Here is a 15,237-nt window from a genome sequence, read left to right as displayed (position 1 = left end):
GGCTGATAGCGGTTCCAGCTGGAGGTTCAGCATGCCGCTCCTACTTGAATGGATATTGCTTTACGATATTTAGTGTCTGAAAATGCAATGGTCTTCACTGGCTGTTAAATTCAAAGATTTTTATTTTATTTTATTTTTAAAGACATCACTTATGATTTGTTTCATTTTGAAAAGAAAGCACATTTCATTTGGTAATCATTTATTTCTCATTCCATTGGACAGATTCCTCTGAAAAGCAATACTTCAACAGAAATCAGTTCTGAAGGATCTTTTATGAATATACATAATGGAGAGGACCCCCATTAAATTTCCAACAAAGTGCTGCCATTTTGAGTAAACAAAGTTATCTCAGCAGGGTCACACACTGTGCCATGAATATGGTCTGCAAATTAATTACCACCCTGACATATGTCAAAACAAATTTTAAGGAGAACAGCACCCAGTTGTAACCATGTGTTTTATCTACCTGTTAGTATGCAAAATCTGTATTCAATGGCATCTGAATTTATTCATTTATTCAGAACCCCTCAGAGAAATCAAAATGACTTGTTGGCCTTTTTTTGCCCGTCTCCAAATGAAATCTGAGTGAATAACATGTGTTTAGTGAGCCAGAAAATAAGTACAGGATGAAGCTATGGTGTGGGATACATTTCAGAAAAGCAGGTGTCATCTCTGCAAAAGCAACTAATTTTTGAAACACTCAGAACTGCTCAAATAAACTGAAGTACACTGTCATTTCTCAGCACTTTGGAGAATACTAAATTTGGGATTTCTTATTTTAGGTAATATCCATCTTTATCCTACGCTGTAACAAGAACTGGCTAACATAACTGTCCTAAAAATAGTTTGCAGCAAGAAGAAAGGCTTTTTTAAAGAAGAGCTACTGAATGAAGGCTTAAAAAGCCTCTGCAAGTAGCTTTGTTATCAATGGCAACACATCCAACCGATCTGGAGAAAAAAAAAAGGAAAAAAAAGCAGAGATCTAAACCTAGTTTATTCAGTTGAGCTATATAAGGAGAGAACAAACCCCCCATGCCACGTTGAACACAGTAAGTAAATAACCCTTTCTGAAAAATAGCTGCTATGTTTTCGTAGGAATCAAACCTTGCCTCTTCATTTGAGGAACTCATGGAGAAAATTGTGCTTTGTCAACAGTTGGTCTACCACCTGTGATGTGATTTTTAAGCTGTTTTGGATTGGGAGTTTATCGGTGTATGTTAAAGGCCAAAAGAAATCTGTGCACTGGCTAATCTGAAACAGCTTGGAGAAGACTATGTACAATTTATAAAAAATATTAATGTTATGATTTTTTTTTTGTATTTAAAAGAAACAAAACAAGAAGTTAAAGTTGAGGGAAAACATAGGGGTAATTCCGTGTGCTAAATGTGAGCTGTCAAGAAGTCACACGTCATATTTAAAGACCTAAAATTCAGAGGTGTGAAGGCCGTCAGCCTTCACGGGGACTGCTGTGGGCAGATCTCAGTTGCCACAGTTCCAGATGCACGAGAAGAATGCCAGTGTTGAACAAAACCTAAACCCATAACTGAAGCCATGCAAACACACACTGCACATGATCAGAGCCTCTGCCTGCCCACCATTTTCAGTGGGTCCAAACCAGGGTCACAAAACCCAACAGAAGAACTTCTCTGTTTCTTTTGTAATCTGTCTTCAGTCCATGCAGTGTATCAAACACTTCCATGACACTAATCCTAAAATTGGTAGTCTGTTTATGAAGAGATTTTAAGTTTAGGAACTATTTTCTGCCAAACAGGCCAAAATATTTTTAGCTCCATTTTTCCCAACAGTGAAGTACTTCTGATTTACAGTTAAGTAATGCCATATCAGATCCACAGACTGGATGACTAAATGCATTTCTTTCACACATTCGGGAGAAAAAAAAAAAGTGCACACAATCCTCCCTATATACAGATGACAGATAATCTCTTGGCATCTGCTGACAAACACATTTAAAGAAAGCCTAAATCTGTGCCAAACTTGGCCTGATGCCACCAGTTCACCATTGTTGAATTACATACTTCACATGATGCAATCGCAAGGCTTGAGGAAGCTTCCAGTGCTTTATTTTATGGTTTTCATCGTGTTAATATATATATTTCCATCCTTTTACAATTTAGCAGCAACAAAACTAAGAGGCAGGAAGGTAGCTGACTTTTGCATGTATCATATATTTCTCTAATGCATGGTATCAGTAATCTATTTAAAGTACCTAGAATGAAACATGCTGATATTTCTAGATGATGGTTAGGGCAACTGATCTCAATTCTCCTAGTGCTACCACCACCTCTTGTTAGTGAACGGAAAAAAGTGAGGCAAAGGAATCAATGTCAAAAAAAAAAAAAAAGGAAAGACAAGTGTTTTACCTCTCTTAATACTGTGCTTTTATAACCCCGATAAAGTCCTTGAATACCCTGTAAACCAACAAAAGAAAGCATCAGCTATAGGGAATTAGTTTGTCAAAGACCACAATTTATTGGTGATTACAAGGCAAGCAGCGCAGCCTTACTTAGCGTCAGACCTGACTTCTTACAAATTGACTATATTGATTATAGCATTGTATACTGTATTCTGTGATTTACAGCGCTGGGCAGTTTTATGTTCATTTCAAAAAGCATTTAAACACTGTTCAGCACTTAAAAAAAAAATTAAGTACATATAAAATTAGGTTTAATATCTCATAGGCCAGTTTCTTGGATGTTTAGCAAATCTTACAGTTCTTTGGTCAGCTACAAAGAAGGAGAAAAGAATACAATTTGGAGAGCAGCAGCTTTTAGAGCAGAATGACCAGATCAGAGTGAAGTTCCAGGGACCCTCTCGTACAGGGTTATCAAAATAGTATTCATTTACAAGCAACTAAAAAACAATTGAATCGTTAAAAGGTCATATTTATGTCTTCCTTTTCCTGGCATTTATACATGGAAACTTGTATAATATTTTTCCCCACAGTATCTTTAGGAGCCACTTTCTCTTATGGGATAGAATTTGAAAAATGCCCCTTTTGAGACTCAGTAAAAGAAGTGGCAAGCAGGTTTTCCAGAAACAGTACAACTACTGAAAAGATGACAAAAGCCTTGATTTTTCAAAAGTTACTGATGCTAGAAGCATAGTCATTTCTCCCTGAAGCCTCTCTGAAATGGTGCCTTTAGGACATCTCCCCTGAAACCTGCTTCAAAAACTAAAAACCATGCAGCAAACCTCAGATAGAGGGTCTCGATGTCCTGCTGTCACAGACAAGGACTTTTTAGATATATCCAAGTAGATCATTTGACAGCTTTTTTTTTCCTCTTCCTCTTATGTGGGTGCCCAATATAAAAAGTTGTTTAAAGTTTGCATGTGTGTGCAGTTAAGTACACACACATGGGGGAGGTGTGGGGTTTGGTTCCCTTAAACATTAACATGCCTATTGGAGAATTTTAGGAAAAGTGCTGAGAAAGAATAAAATTGTAGTAATGCTTCTGCACACGTACAGCATCAGTGGGAAGAATGAAACAACTTCTTTGAACTTTTGCTCTGAACTCACCTCATGGTACAAGGTGTGGGAAAGAATCCGAAAGGTGCTTGCAGAAGGTGAAACTTGGGCCCTTTGCTTGACAACTTCAGATGGAACCCTTATGAGGCACGCAACCTGCAAAAGAGTGATACAGTCAGAGAGCAATTCCTTTTGCTGCCTTCATACAGCTGACGAGTATGGAGTTTGTTCCCAGTACAGAAACCGGAGAAACCAGGAAATAATTTTTGTAATTATACGAGTTGAACTTAAAAGCTGTTTATAAGGCGCTTATGTGTTTGGTCTCAGAGCTACATGCTTCCAGAAGGTCAAAGTGTACTAACAGGAAAACCTAAGTACCCTTGAAAATAACACTTCAGTTTTTAACTTCTAAAACAGAAGTGGGTTTGGATGAGGAAAACCATTGATGAAACCAAAATTTTGAAGCCGTCCTGTCTTTTGGCAGCCACAGGAAAATCTCCCCTACTTTCACAGATCTAATCTACAGATCCGGCACTTGAAGAACAAACTTATTTCGTAGATAGTTCCATCGTGCCCTCTAGTGACTGACAGCAAAAGACGCTCCAGTGAGTGTTAGACACACACAACACGCTCCAGGTTTACCTTAAAACACACCGGACTACATTCAAGGTGAAGCATCAGACTGATTCTCTTCTATGTAATGAACTTAACTAGGCAAGAAAGGCCCTTGTAGCTGGATGTAATAATGTGGCTACTGCCATAACTCTCTAGCTTTTATGAAATAGCTAGACCTGGCTTTAAAACGTTCACTTGCCACCACAATTTAAGGTAAGAGTTAACACTGCATGCACATAACTCTGAGAAACGAGGACACTGAGGTGTCAGAGAGTTACGAGCCTCATCTCTAGAAAATGCCTGTTCACCAGCACGTAAACTTTTAGAAGTTGTTGTCTTCAGCTGATCCCAGGGATACTTACAACAGCACTGGGACTGGTGGCATGACACCAGAGATGCCACAGCCCTTTGCCAGGCTTTAGGCTTTCTTCGGTCCCTTCCTGTGCTGGGATCAGCAACCCACTGCAGTGATTCTGGTTTCTAGTGGGAAAGGTGATCACGTACGTCACCAAGAGTTGAAATTCAGGAATTCACTGCCAGACTGTACAGACACACAAGTGCGATGCAACTTGAATGATCACTTGTGGGTAACACTGTGTAAAGTTTAAGTTCCATTTTCGCAGAGACTAAGAAAAAGTCTGTTATCCTGTTATATTCCTACAAGTTTACCAGACAACAATATCCACAAGTCATTACAAACAGATATAACTCCGTGTGCTCTTCAATTCTCAGGGTCAAAAATAACAAGTGACCCCAATATGTCAAGAAAATAAGAACTGTCAAGTTTTTTGATAGTTCAGCATAAATATTTATAGGACTTCATGCTTCATAACACCCCCTGTCCTTATATTAGCTTTTTATTCCCTAAGAATATGGAGGCAGGAGGAACACTTTAAAAAGGCTTGGATGAAAACAATCTAGTCGACCACGAGCAGACAAAGAACACGGTGTGGCTTTCTGACACCTGGGTGCTGCCGTTTCGGCACAAGAAGGGTGGCTACAAAGTGATGTCTCCATTTCCCCGGACTACTTGGAGTGCCTTGCATTTCAAACTAACTTTGATGTTTCTCCCATTTGAATTTGAGCTTAGAAGGGAATCTCTGGCTGCACAAGAACAAAAGCAGTGATTACATTGTGCTGTTATGAAAGGAATTAAAGGCTCGTGTCAGCCAGGTTCCGCCATCAGGTTGCCTCCACGGGGCACTTCGGGGAGTAGAAAACCTGCAAGCCTCAACTGCCCACCTCTGGCAGCACGGTGACATTTCCAGTGTGCATCCAAACTTGCAGCGTGCTACCTTAATTGCTTCTACAAGGATACCCTACCAGCAATAAGGATTCAAACAGTCTTTTGATGTCAGTCAACACCGCTCTTTAGAAGGGAAGAACAGAAGACCAGTGTCACACGTCTCAACAGCCCACAAGGTAAAAGAAAGTTGCAGGCTGGGACAGATAGGTGCAAAAAATCTTGGATAAGTCTAACCCAACAGGTTACTGTTTAAACTCACTGCTGTTCGTGCAGATGTAGCCTGTAGCTTGCCACAGAAGAGTGCAATACAACCTGCCAAACTCAGCCATTCCTGGTGAATCCTGCTGGTTTGGGGGATGACCCGGTAATGAGCTAGCTTTCTGTCAAACAACTGCGTAGCCAGCAATGGAGAGGGTTCAGAAGTGGGCCCTCAGCTGCCTCAGCCTACATGAAGGCATCTGACAACAGCACCCAATTGACTGGGCCACACTTACTCCTCCAAGCAAGCTCTGTAGCCAAGCACTATTCCTGCTTGTTGACGGGACCAGAAATACAGAATCAAGATCCTACAGACCAAGTTCAGGGAATAAATGAGTACTGCCCTACAAACTCCTTCCTTATTTTCCCCGTCTGCTAATGCAATTCTCCACTTTTCAGTCCATCTCACAGGTATACATACTACGTGGGCAGGAAAGAAATGAAAAAGAAGCTCAAGGATTTTTAGCTCTAAGCTTGGATAAAACTGTAACTTGCAGCTGAAAGCATTGCTATTATTAGTTTACACAGCAGGTATACCAAAGTGACTATTACCATCTATTATCCGTGTAGTCTTTTAACACTACAAACACTTCTGAACAAAAACACAAACAAGAAGAAGAGTACTGAATTTCAAAGTCACTGTCTTAAATCATTACCAGGCCAAACTGGTGACTCAAGCATTCGGATGCAAACCTAAGTACATTTTTAATTCACTGACTTGAATAAGCCAGTTAGAGACAAAAGCTAAAACAGGATTATTTTGTTAAAATTATACTGTCTTAGCAATACATAGATAATCTTCCAATTAAATGAAGGTAATTTCTTTTCCTCTGTCAGTTCAGGAAAGAGCATTTTTATTTTCAGATACTCCTTGTGTGCATCAAGGCTGCCATCTCCTGGTCAGATTTATGTTGGAACCAGAAAAATGTCCAGTGCACTTGAAAGTCTCAAAAATACACCAAAATCAGCACAAAGCCTCTTTATACATACTGATTTAAACAGCTTGTTTCGGTAGATGAGAAATTAGATAAAGAAATCTGTTTCTACATGGCTGTAGGTAAAAGAAAATAAGGCATGCTACAAAAAGAGCACAACTCCTCTTGGTCTTCAGTACTGTATTGTCTTTTATTACCCAAACATAAATAAATCTCAGGTAGATTGTCAGCCTTTTGGTTCCACCCTTTGTGCCCCTGGCTAACCATTTTCTACATGGCTGATTTTTCTGTAGGATTGAGGAGAGAATCCAAGACAACGATGTCACGTTTGTGCATTTGTTTTCAGGCAGCTTTACTAACCTTGCATGCTTGATCTGTGCAGGAGCTCTATCCAGAAGCATTAGAGAGAAGACAGAGCAGGTGTTACAGTTGCTGTTAAGGGTTTATGCAGAGCCTTTGGGTGTCTGCACAGCAGGTTTTTCTCAGATCTGGGGACACAGCTGGTGCACCACAACTCACAGCTTTGTACCTTTAAGTGGAGTGGCTTGAGAAAACATCTCCTTATGCAGCCTGGCATGGACCTTGCACAGCAGATGATCTGGCTCACGCACTTTAAAGCTCCTATTAAAGTCTGAGCACTTTAATAAGAGAGAGATAATGCCCATACTCTTAAGACCGAAGCGCAAAGACCAAGAGCCCAATCTGCAGAGACGCCGGCACTTGCTGAGCTCTTGGCTAACAAGCTGATCTATTCTCTGCACTGTTAAGGACAGGGGTGAGGATCAAGACCAAATTTTTTCCATGCTGTAATTAGCCAGCTATTCAGCTGCAAATGGGGAGAAGAGAGGAGTAGTCTAAGGACAGAGAAGTTTCCTGGAACATGTTAGTTGCTGGTGGTTTAGGGACATGCGCTCAGTGAGTCCAAGCAAGTCTCTGACCTCCATGCCGAAGCCTGCTTTGAAAATGGGATACAGAAACAGGTGATAAGCACCAGAAAACCTGTCTGTGTTGCAGCTGTGAATCCTTTAGAATGCTGGCTTTCCAAAGGATTTTTAATTTTCCTAGCAGGAGGTTAACTTTAATAACTTTATCTGTCTGAGTAGGCTGGGAAGCTTTAATTGATGTTCCCCACATAAATATAATTTAATAACTTAAGACAGAAGTAAAGGAACATACCTGAGGAGCATTATTCTTAGATATCATTTGCATAACTGTATTCTTAATCAAATAGAAACCTAACATATGACACTACACAACTTCATATCCAGAAAGCAGACTTTAACCCAACCCTCAGAATCCCAGTGCAGGACAATCACTAAGCCATTCAGGAGAAAAAGCCGCTGCAGGGAAATGATGACAAAGAGTTTGACTTATCAAAGGACATATGTTTAGCCTGTAGTCAATCTGGAAACAAAACCCTAATCTTCCACCCTGCTCTTGAAGGTCAGAGAGATTGCCTGCAGCTACATAACGCAGAAAAGCCAAGAAAAATTGAACTCTAAAACCCCATTGAAAGGGAAGAAGCAAAAACAAAATACACTTGTTTGCTTGGTTGTTCGGTGGTTTCGTTAGCTTACTTTTGTTTTAAACTCATTTTGTGTTAGCCTTCGTGGCACTCCTGCAAATAAAAGCTACCTTATAGTTCAGGTTGGTTTGTTCACAAGAAAATGCTGCTTCCCAAAACAGGTTAATAAACATGACAAAATACAAGCATCTCAATTTCTACGTCAGATGCCCCATCTTGGTTTAAGGCTTGTCTCTTGACAAGACTCATATTCAACTTTCTACGCCTCTCCAAATACTGAGAATTTATAGCTGGTTCTCCAGAGATTCATTGTGCTCTCTTAAAGAGAATAACTGAGTGTTTTCAGTGCAGTATGATGAGATTACCAAAGTACTTTATCCTCTGAATAATTGTTTCTGAACTCCAGCCACAAATCTCGGATTGGGAACGTTCAGTGCTGGCGGAGGTGGGGAGCAAGGGATGTACCTGCAGGCAGAAGGTGAACTGCCGTAACCTTTCCACCAGCCTGAAAATTAACAGAAAAAGAGGGATAAATGAAATACACATTTGTCATTTGGTTTCATATTTTCTTTGAACAGAGAAGCCTGAACTGCTGCAATCGCAGACCCGTAACGGTTCAAACACCAGTAAGTGTTCATCTAAATAATTGCTGCCCTTTTGACCAAGGCAGAGAAAAAGCGCCAGCATGGTCTGTAATTTGCTGTGGATCACAAACTCAGGCAAGCCCTTCCACGCGTGCTTGTCAGCAGGCTCTGCTACCTGCTAAAGCACAATGGAAGAGGAGAATTGAAGCGTTAACACCTATTTTAATGAAGAAATTGTCCCCAGGGACAACAGGGTCTGCCCATTACATGTGTTGTACGCTCTCAGTTTCTGCTTTAAGTGCCAGCCCTGCAGAAAAAGTGTTCATCTTCAAAATGAAAACTCAGGATATTTAAATCCTACTTTCCCCTCCCATGCTCACACACAGCATGGATGTGCCCTTCCAGCAGAGTTAAATTCAGTCCTGTGCAAAGCTGCTGGGGTCATGAACAAGTGACTCCACTCCTAATTTAAAGCCCACAGAGAGAGAACAAGTTCTGACTAATGGGCTCTGGATAGGAAAGTTCAGACAACACCAACCTCTTCGTCCAGTCTTTTCCTCTGACTAACACAATAGGGCCTTCATTAATTTAACTGCAGCTCCCCTGTATGCTGGCAGGAAACATTTCTTCAAAGAGCAATCTCACCCAGCAAGATCCCTCAGATCTCTGCACTTCCCGGGGCTTAAAAACATACTATTTCAGAGATGAGACCATTCACATGGACTGAACGGCGCAGGCATTTGGAAAACTGGAGTTTCTTCACAAATGTTTTTGACTTCCTCCAACTTTCCACCTTCGAGGACTCTGCCTGGAATTTGCCCAACTGCTGAGCAGTGTTATTTCGTCCTTCGTCATTGTCAAAGCCAAGTCAGCTCATTATTAATGCTTTCCAGAGCCCCCTTCTTCCTGCTCCAGAGCATCACCCACACCTCCACACGCTTCTTCCTTCACACAGGCCATCTTGACCAAGCCCTTTCACTCTGACTGCCTGAAATCCTCAGCTGGATGCTTCAGCAGCCCTCTCAGCAAGGGCTCTCAGATTTTTTTCCCCACATATGGCTCTTGTTCAGCTGCCCAGCTACATGCCCTACCTCTCTTGCTGTAGTCTCCCTGCCTACCTCTCCATCAGCCTTATCACCTACACCTTGGAAACTGACCGGTACCTTCTGTCCTCAGACAGCAGAAATTGGTGCTCAGCTCTGTTCACTCCAGTACACACTGAGGGTCCCACGGATTTTGAAGATCCTCGGTACATTCACAAACAGATTCAGCCCTTGAGTGGCAGAAATCAGATAGCTGAATAGCTTTAAAAATACCAGTCTTTACCTTCTCTAACCAGGCTGTTCTCGAATCATCAGTTGCTATCCCTCTGAAACACAGAAAGCCTTAAAGCCAAAGAATGGAAGGCCTTGAATTCACCATACAGAACTGTCTGTGTGACCCAACCTATCCTAGCAACACTTTCACCACTGTGAGCCTGCTATATCTATTTTAAAAGACTTCAGAAACTAATTACATCCACCAGCCAAACAGTTCTTTCAGCAGAAGTTCCCTTCCAAAGCAGTGTGGTGCATCCCATCCAGCAAAAAACTGTTTCCAGAGAGCCAGGAGGGGTCGGACTACGTTACAGGAGGACAAACGTTAATGAGATTCCAGGCAAGAGAACACAGGCAATATTTTCTGAAAACACATTAAGTCTCCTGTTGAAAGATGACTAGTATTTTACAATTTGCTCAGGCTCTTGGGGATACGTTGGCCCAGGACATGGAAATTTCAACTACAATATATTTTATCAAGTATTTTCCTTTAATTGATCCCTTAGTCTTTCCTACAGCCTTCTCCCCTAAAGAATTACGGGCTTGTTCACATATGGAGCTGTTCAGAAATAGCTGACAAACCCTGTACAGAACCTTACACTGGAATAAACGTCCCTTATTTTAAGCTCCTTCAGTCCTCTCCAAAGCTGAGTCTGGCAGAATAAGTTGCAAGCCAGGAAATCCATCAGGAAATAATTTTAAATCATTTATTTCTCATGTATACTCTTTAAGCCAAGTTAATTTTCCTCTCTAGTCATGTACTTCAAGCTACACATATTTTTAAATCAGCTGAGTATCAGCCCTGGGATGATGAGGCCCAGCAAAGAGATGACAACATTGCAGTTTCTACTCTGTAAGTAGAAGCAGCATGTCTTTTAAGTCCTGAACTGAACTGATAACATGAAGTGATCTAGGAAGGACAGCTGATGAAGAAAAGGTAATGCACGGAGTTAACATGGAGCATACAAAAAAAAAAGATCAGCGTGGGTGGCTGGCTAGGTGCTCGACAGTTCTTATTTTGCTGTTTCAGTCTGTAACTGTATGATGAATTTGTTGGCAGCAGTTGTGAATCATGCCTCTATTTGTCTCTATTTACAACCAATTTCCAGCTGCAGCTTTGGGTTTCCGTCCACTCCAACTACACTCCTTCTCCCCTAGCTTCATGGCACCAGTCTCAAATTCACAACCAGCTTCCAAGCACTGCTCAGCTACGCTTCTGCATACGGGCTTGGCAAAGGTTCTGCAGCATCTGTATAGCAGACCTGGCCTCACCTAAATTAATTTCTGAATATCTTAAAATCCATCATGATTAATTCAGGAGACCACATACCTTGCTGCACTCCCCACTGCTGCTCATCTTGCCAGGGTCGGCACATTCCACTGCTCAGCGCCTGCGTGCATCCCGATACGGACAGCACAAAGACACAGACTGAAAACGACAGGCCCTGATCACTGAAAATAAAACAAAACCACAAAACACATACGAACTGTGGAAGAAGTCCTGTCAGACACTGATTACAGTCAAACTTCGGAAATACTTTGAATATTATGGTCTGCCAGCCTGTAATACGCTGGCTGGGAGATGGAAGGCAAAGCAGAAAATGCAGCTTTTCATTTTTAAACAATTTTGTTCATTTCTTAGTTTGGTTCTTAGAAAAAGGATAGTTAAAAATGCAAAGCCATTAACCCAAAGTCTAGACACATTAACTGCTAAATAGCCTCTTTGCTCCAGCAGATAATTGTTGATTAGATGCAACTCTCCCTAGAGTGTCCAACTTGCCTGTTGAACTGAAAAGCAACATCTTCCAACATGTTCGTTTTTGGAGTTTCAAATAGCTAAAACCTTAACTCCACGTCTGACGTGAGTGGTTGTTTCATCTCTGTTAAATCTGAGTCCTGCAAGCTGGTCTTCTAGGGCTTACAGCGCTGCAGAGCCCGAACCAATTATCCTGCTGGGGATGCTTTCATGACATTACTCTTTGTGGATCTGTCTGGCTCAAGCCTCTGTCTTTTCCTCAGAACAGGCATTAATAGCAACTCTCCTCTCTGACCTAGCCAGCTACTCTAATGGAATCCATACTAATACACTTTTAGAAATTGCTGCTGTTCTATTAAATTCAAACTAGTTAACAGTTTTGAAAGACACTGCCATAGCAAAGGAGAAAAGAAGTGGCTGATACATGGACAGAGACAAACAACATCGTGTCTAAAATGCATCCTTTTTCTTTTTCAGAAGGAAGCCTAAAATACAAAACGCTCACTTCCCTTCTTTTTTATTTGGAAAATATTCTCAGAATGTCATTCTACAAAACTGTGATTTGTGAACTGTAAACCTGCTTGCATTTGGACTTGCTTCTTCTAAGAAACAAGTTAGGACGAGTAGCAAAAGCTAGCTGAATTCCCCAGAAAGCTCATTCCTGCATTAAGAAGCCTTTCTATTTGACACATCCCAACAGCAGATAAAAAAAAATCCAAGTTATTAATACTGAGGGTCCGATGCTAATCACAGCTGAACCACACACTTTGCTCTTATCTCACAGGTATCTTAAGTGGCAACAAACTGCAATACACAAGTGAGGTTGGAATTTCACCTTGAAATACCAGTCTCCCCTTGCCCTGTGGAGCCACATAAGGGGACAATGCCATAGCACCTGCCTACTTATTTATGCCGAGATGAGGCTGTGAACTGAACGCCCAACTGCATGGCTAGGTTTTAGTTACTGCTCTCCTGAGCGCATTTCCCCCGCTACTTTGTTTATTTAGTTGAAGTAGGACAAGTCAGCCAGTCTCATCCCCTCACCCCAGTAAAGCCACAAACTTCTGGACATTTTGTTTCACATGTACTCCACATCCCTCATTTCTCAATTCTGGAAAAACAGTTAAGTGGGAGGCTGTGCCAAAATCCTTGTTGTTGAAGCCAGCCAACCCTATCACTCTTGGAGGGAGCAGTACCTAACTCAACATCAGAGCTGTCTCAGAAGAACACAGCTCAGCTCTCCATCTTCTCTTGTGAGGTTCGTGCTCCAGCAAAGCCTGGTAGATAGCCCAAGTTTCAGCGTTCTTGGAGCCAGACCAGAAACGCCTTTCTACACCTGAAAGCTTGTCCAGGATTATATGACCCAAGGGAGTGCAGTGCACAGACACTGAAGCAGGATGAAAACAAGCCAGCTGAGGAACTTAAAAGTATCGTGGCTACATCTGCTTCAAAATTAACAAGCAAATTAATGCAGGCACAGCGTCACTGATATGACTAGGCAGCTTCCAGGATCTGAGCTGCTCACTCTGTCGAGTGCTGCTGTGTCCTGCAAAGACACACCAAGTTCCTGCGAGCAGCCTGGGACCTCACAGCACCACACAGTGCCAGCACATCTCCAGCACTGTTATCCTGAGGTACTCTGGACACAGACACAAGGACAAAAGCAGCTCAGTAACTTCAGCTGGTAATCTACTTGCAGAGCAGCACCTGAATGTTTACTGCCAAAAGAATGGGATGTCAACCTCCCATCCTGGTCTTAAATCCTTCCCCCATGTTTGCTCCCACAGGTGAGCTAGAAGTTGGGTAGTTTGCTTTCCTACAGAGCAGGAAAGAAGACAAAGCTACTGAAAAAGCCCAATCAAAAATAAAAGGTCACAAAAACGGTAAGGGCAGACCTGGTATTTACAAGCAACAGCCCTAAACTTTCACTAAATATCTTGCAAAGCTCAGATTGTAACCATAACAATATCTAAATATTAGATGGAAAAGGCTGTTGTCAGCTAGCTTCTCTAGAACGTGATCCAAATGACTTTATTCTCACCTCCATGGAAAGCCAGCAGGATGTAAAATTAACTGTGCTGAATCCAAGCACTTTGGCACTCATGAAGGAAACCTCATCACCCAAACTGGGACAATCTTGAATTTGCCCCATAAAACCACACTTACAGGATGCTGGCAGTGGTGGGGGCAGAGCACAACTTCTCTTTACCAAGGGTTCTTGTAATGAACACTATATGCTGCCATGTTACACCACAGATAAAAACAGTTACAAATCCCATTAACTCTGTATCTACAATAAGCAGCCTGCTACTCTAATAAGCAGGCACTGGGAGGTTAAAAACACTGCTTCATCTCGGGGTTCCTTACCCCGTCTTAGAATATGAAAAGTAAAACTTGCGAACATCTGGTTTTCCTTTCCACCCTATGATATCATGTTTTCCAAGCGCATTTGGCAGCCCACCGTAAAGATACAGGCAGACTAAACATGCGGGGCAATGCCGAGTCAAGATGAAAAATTCCAAAGCCCTGGATGCAGTAAGTGTGTTTCCTACCTCCAAATTTCACAGTTAGACAAGTGCTACGCTAAGAGGCTTTTTTCCCCCTTTGGTAACTCATGTATTCTTCGACCTTCATTCTTCTTTGATGAGATGAAATGATACACCACTTATCTGTCCTCTACGGTTTTGGCATTTTTTTCTTGTATTACGGGATATTCAGGGTCACTATACAGCAAGATTCAGTTAGAGGAAAAATAATTATGTTTAACAAGGTCAGATGATGTATGTACTGTTTTGTTTTTTTGTTTTTTTTTTTTTTTAAATCTCACCCCTGAAGATGAGATTACTCTCCTAAATTCCTCCTGTATAAGAGGGGAAAAACACTACAATCACTGCCCCTTCACTGCTTGGTTTTATTCCTCAGCCTGTAACTGAGTAATTGGACCAAGCCAGCTCCAGGGGACTGTTTCCCATGAATTTACACAGGCTGTAAGCAGTATGGGAGAGTGGCTACTACAAAAACTGAAGAGCTCCCATTTAACCAATTTCTCTCATATATTTTACCATATTTTGATGCAGCATTTTAATTTTTCTTTCTTTACCTATTTTATCATTTTTAGCTAGGCACATACAAAACAGATCGGTCAGCGTTAACACACCTTTAAGCTTGGCACACACGTTTTCCTAATGCACAAGAATGTAGCCAGCTCATCTATGCTCACCAGTAAGGGAGTAGCAAACCTGGAAATCCAACCTCAGTTTCTCGATCTAAATCCTAATTCCTCTGTTTTGCAGAAAGACAGTTTGGAAACGCAAGCAGATGTCTTGGGAATCCTAACACAACCGAGCCTTTGGCTTATCATTTCACATTTAAAAGCAATGTATATCAAAGTAATTATTTGAGTGTACAAAGGAGGGAAAGTATGCGTTCAACAAAAACAAAAACAAGTGACAAAATAATAGTCCCAGTGGTTATACCTTGATTAAAACGTAATGAGTAATCAATAAAACTGTAAT

At 41.4% G+C, this 15,237-nt stretch overlaps 1 protein-coding gene across 4 annotated transcripts in view; it reads right to left on the bottom strand.

Annotated features, from left to right (window-relative positions):
* The window catches only part of SLC25A26 (solute carrier family 25 member 26), a 96,684-nt gene that overhangs the window by 59,785 nt on the left and 21,662 nt on the right, over nt 1-15,237 (bottom strand). For all 4 annotated transcript variants that reach the window (XM_035337877.1, XM_035337874.1, XM_035337875.1 and 1 more), the window contains 2 exons: nt 3,539-3,643; nt 2,382-2,429 (listed from right to left, as the gene is read on the bottom strand). In XM_035337877.1, the coding sequence (XP_035193768.1) occupies nt 2,382-2,429; nt 3,539-3,643 (153 nt within the window). The remainder of the gene's footprint in view (nt 1-2,381; nt 2,430-3,538; nt 3,644-15,237) is intronic.

The sequence above is a fragment of the Oxyura jamaicensis genome, chromosome 12 (assembly GCF_011077185.1).
Source record: "Oxyura jamaicensis isolate SHBP4307 breed ruddy duck chromosome 12, BPBGC_Ojam_1.0, whole genome shotgun sequence".
Taxonomy (NCBI): domain Eukaryota; kingdom Metazoa; phylum Chordata; class Aves; order Anseriformes; family Anatidae; genus Oxyura; species Oxyura jamaicensis.
The sequence above is the reverse complement of the archived record's forward strand: the minus strand, read 5'-3'. Positions and strand labels throughout refer to the sequence as shown.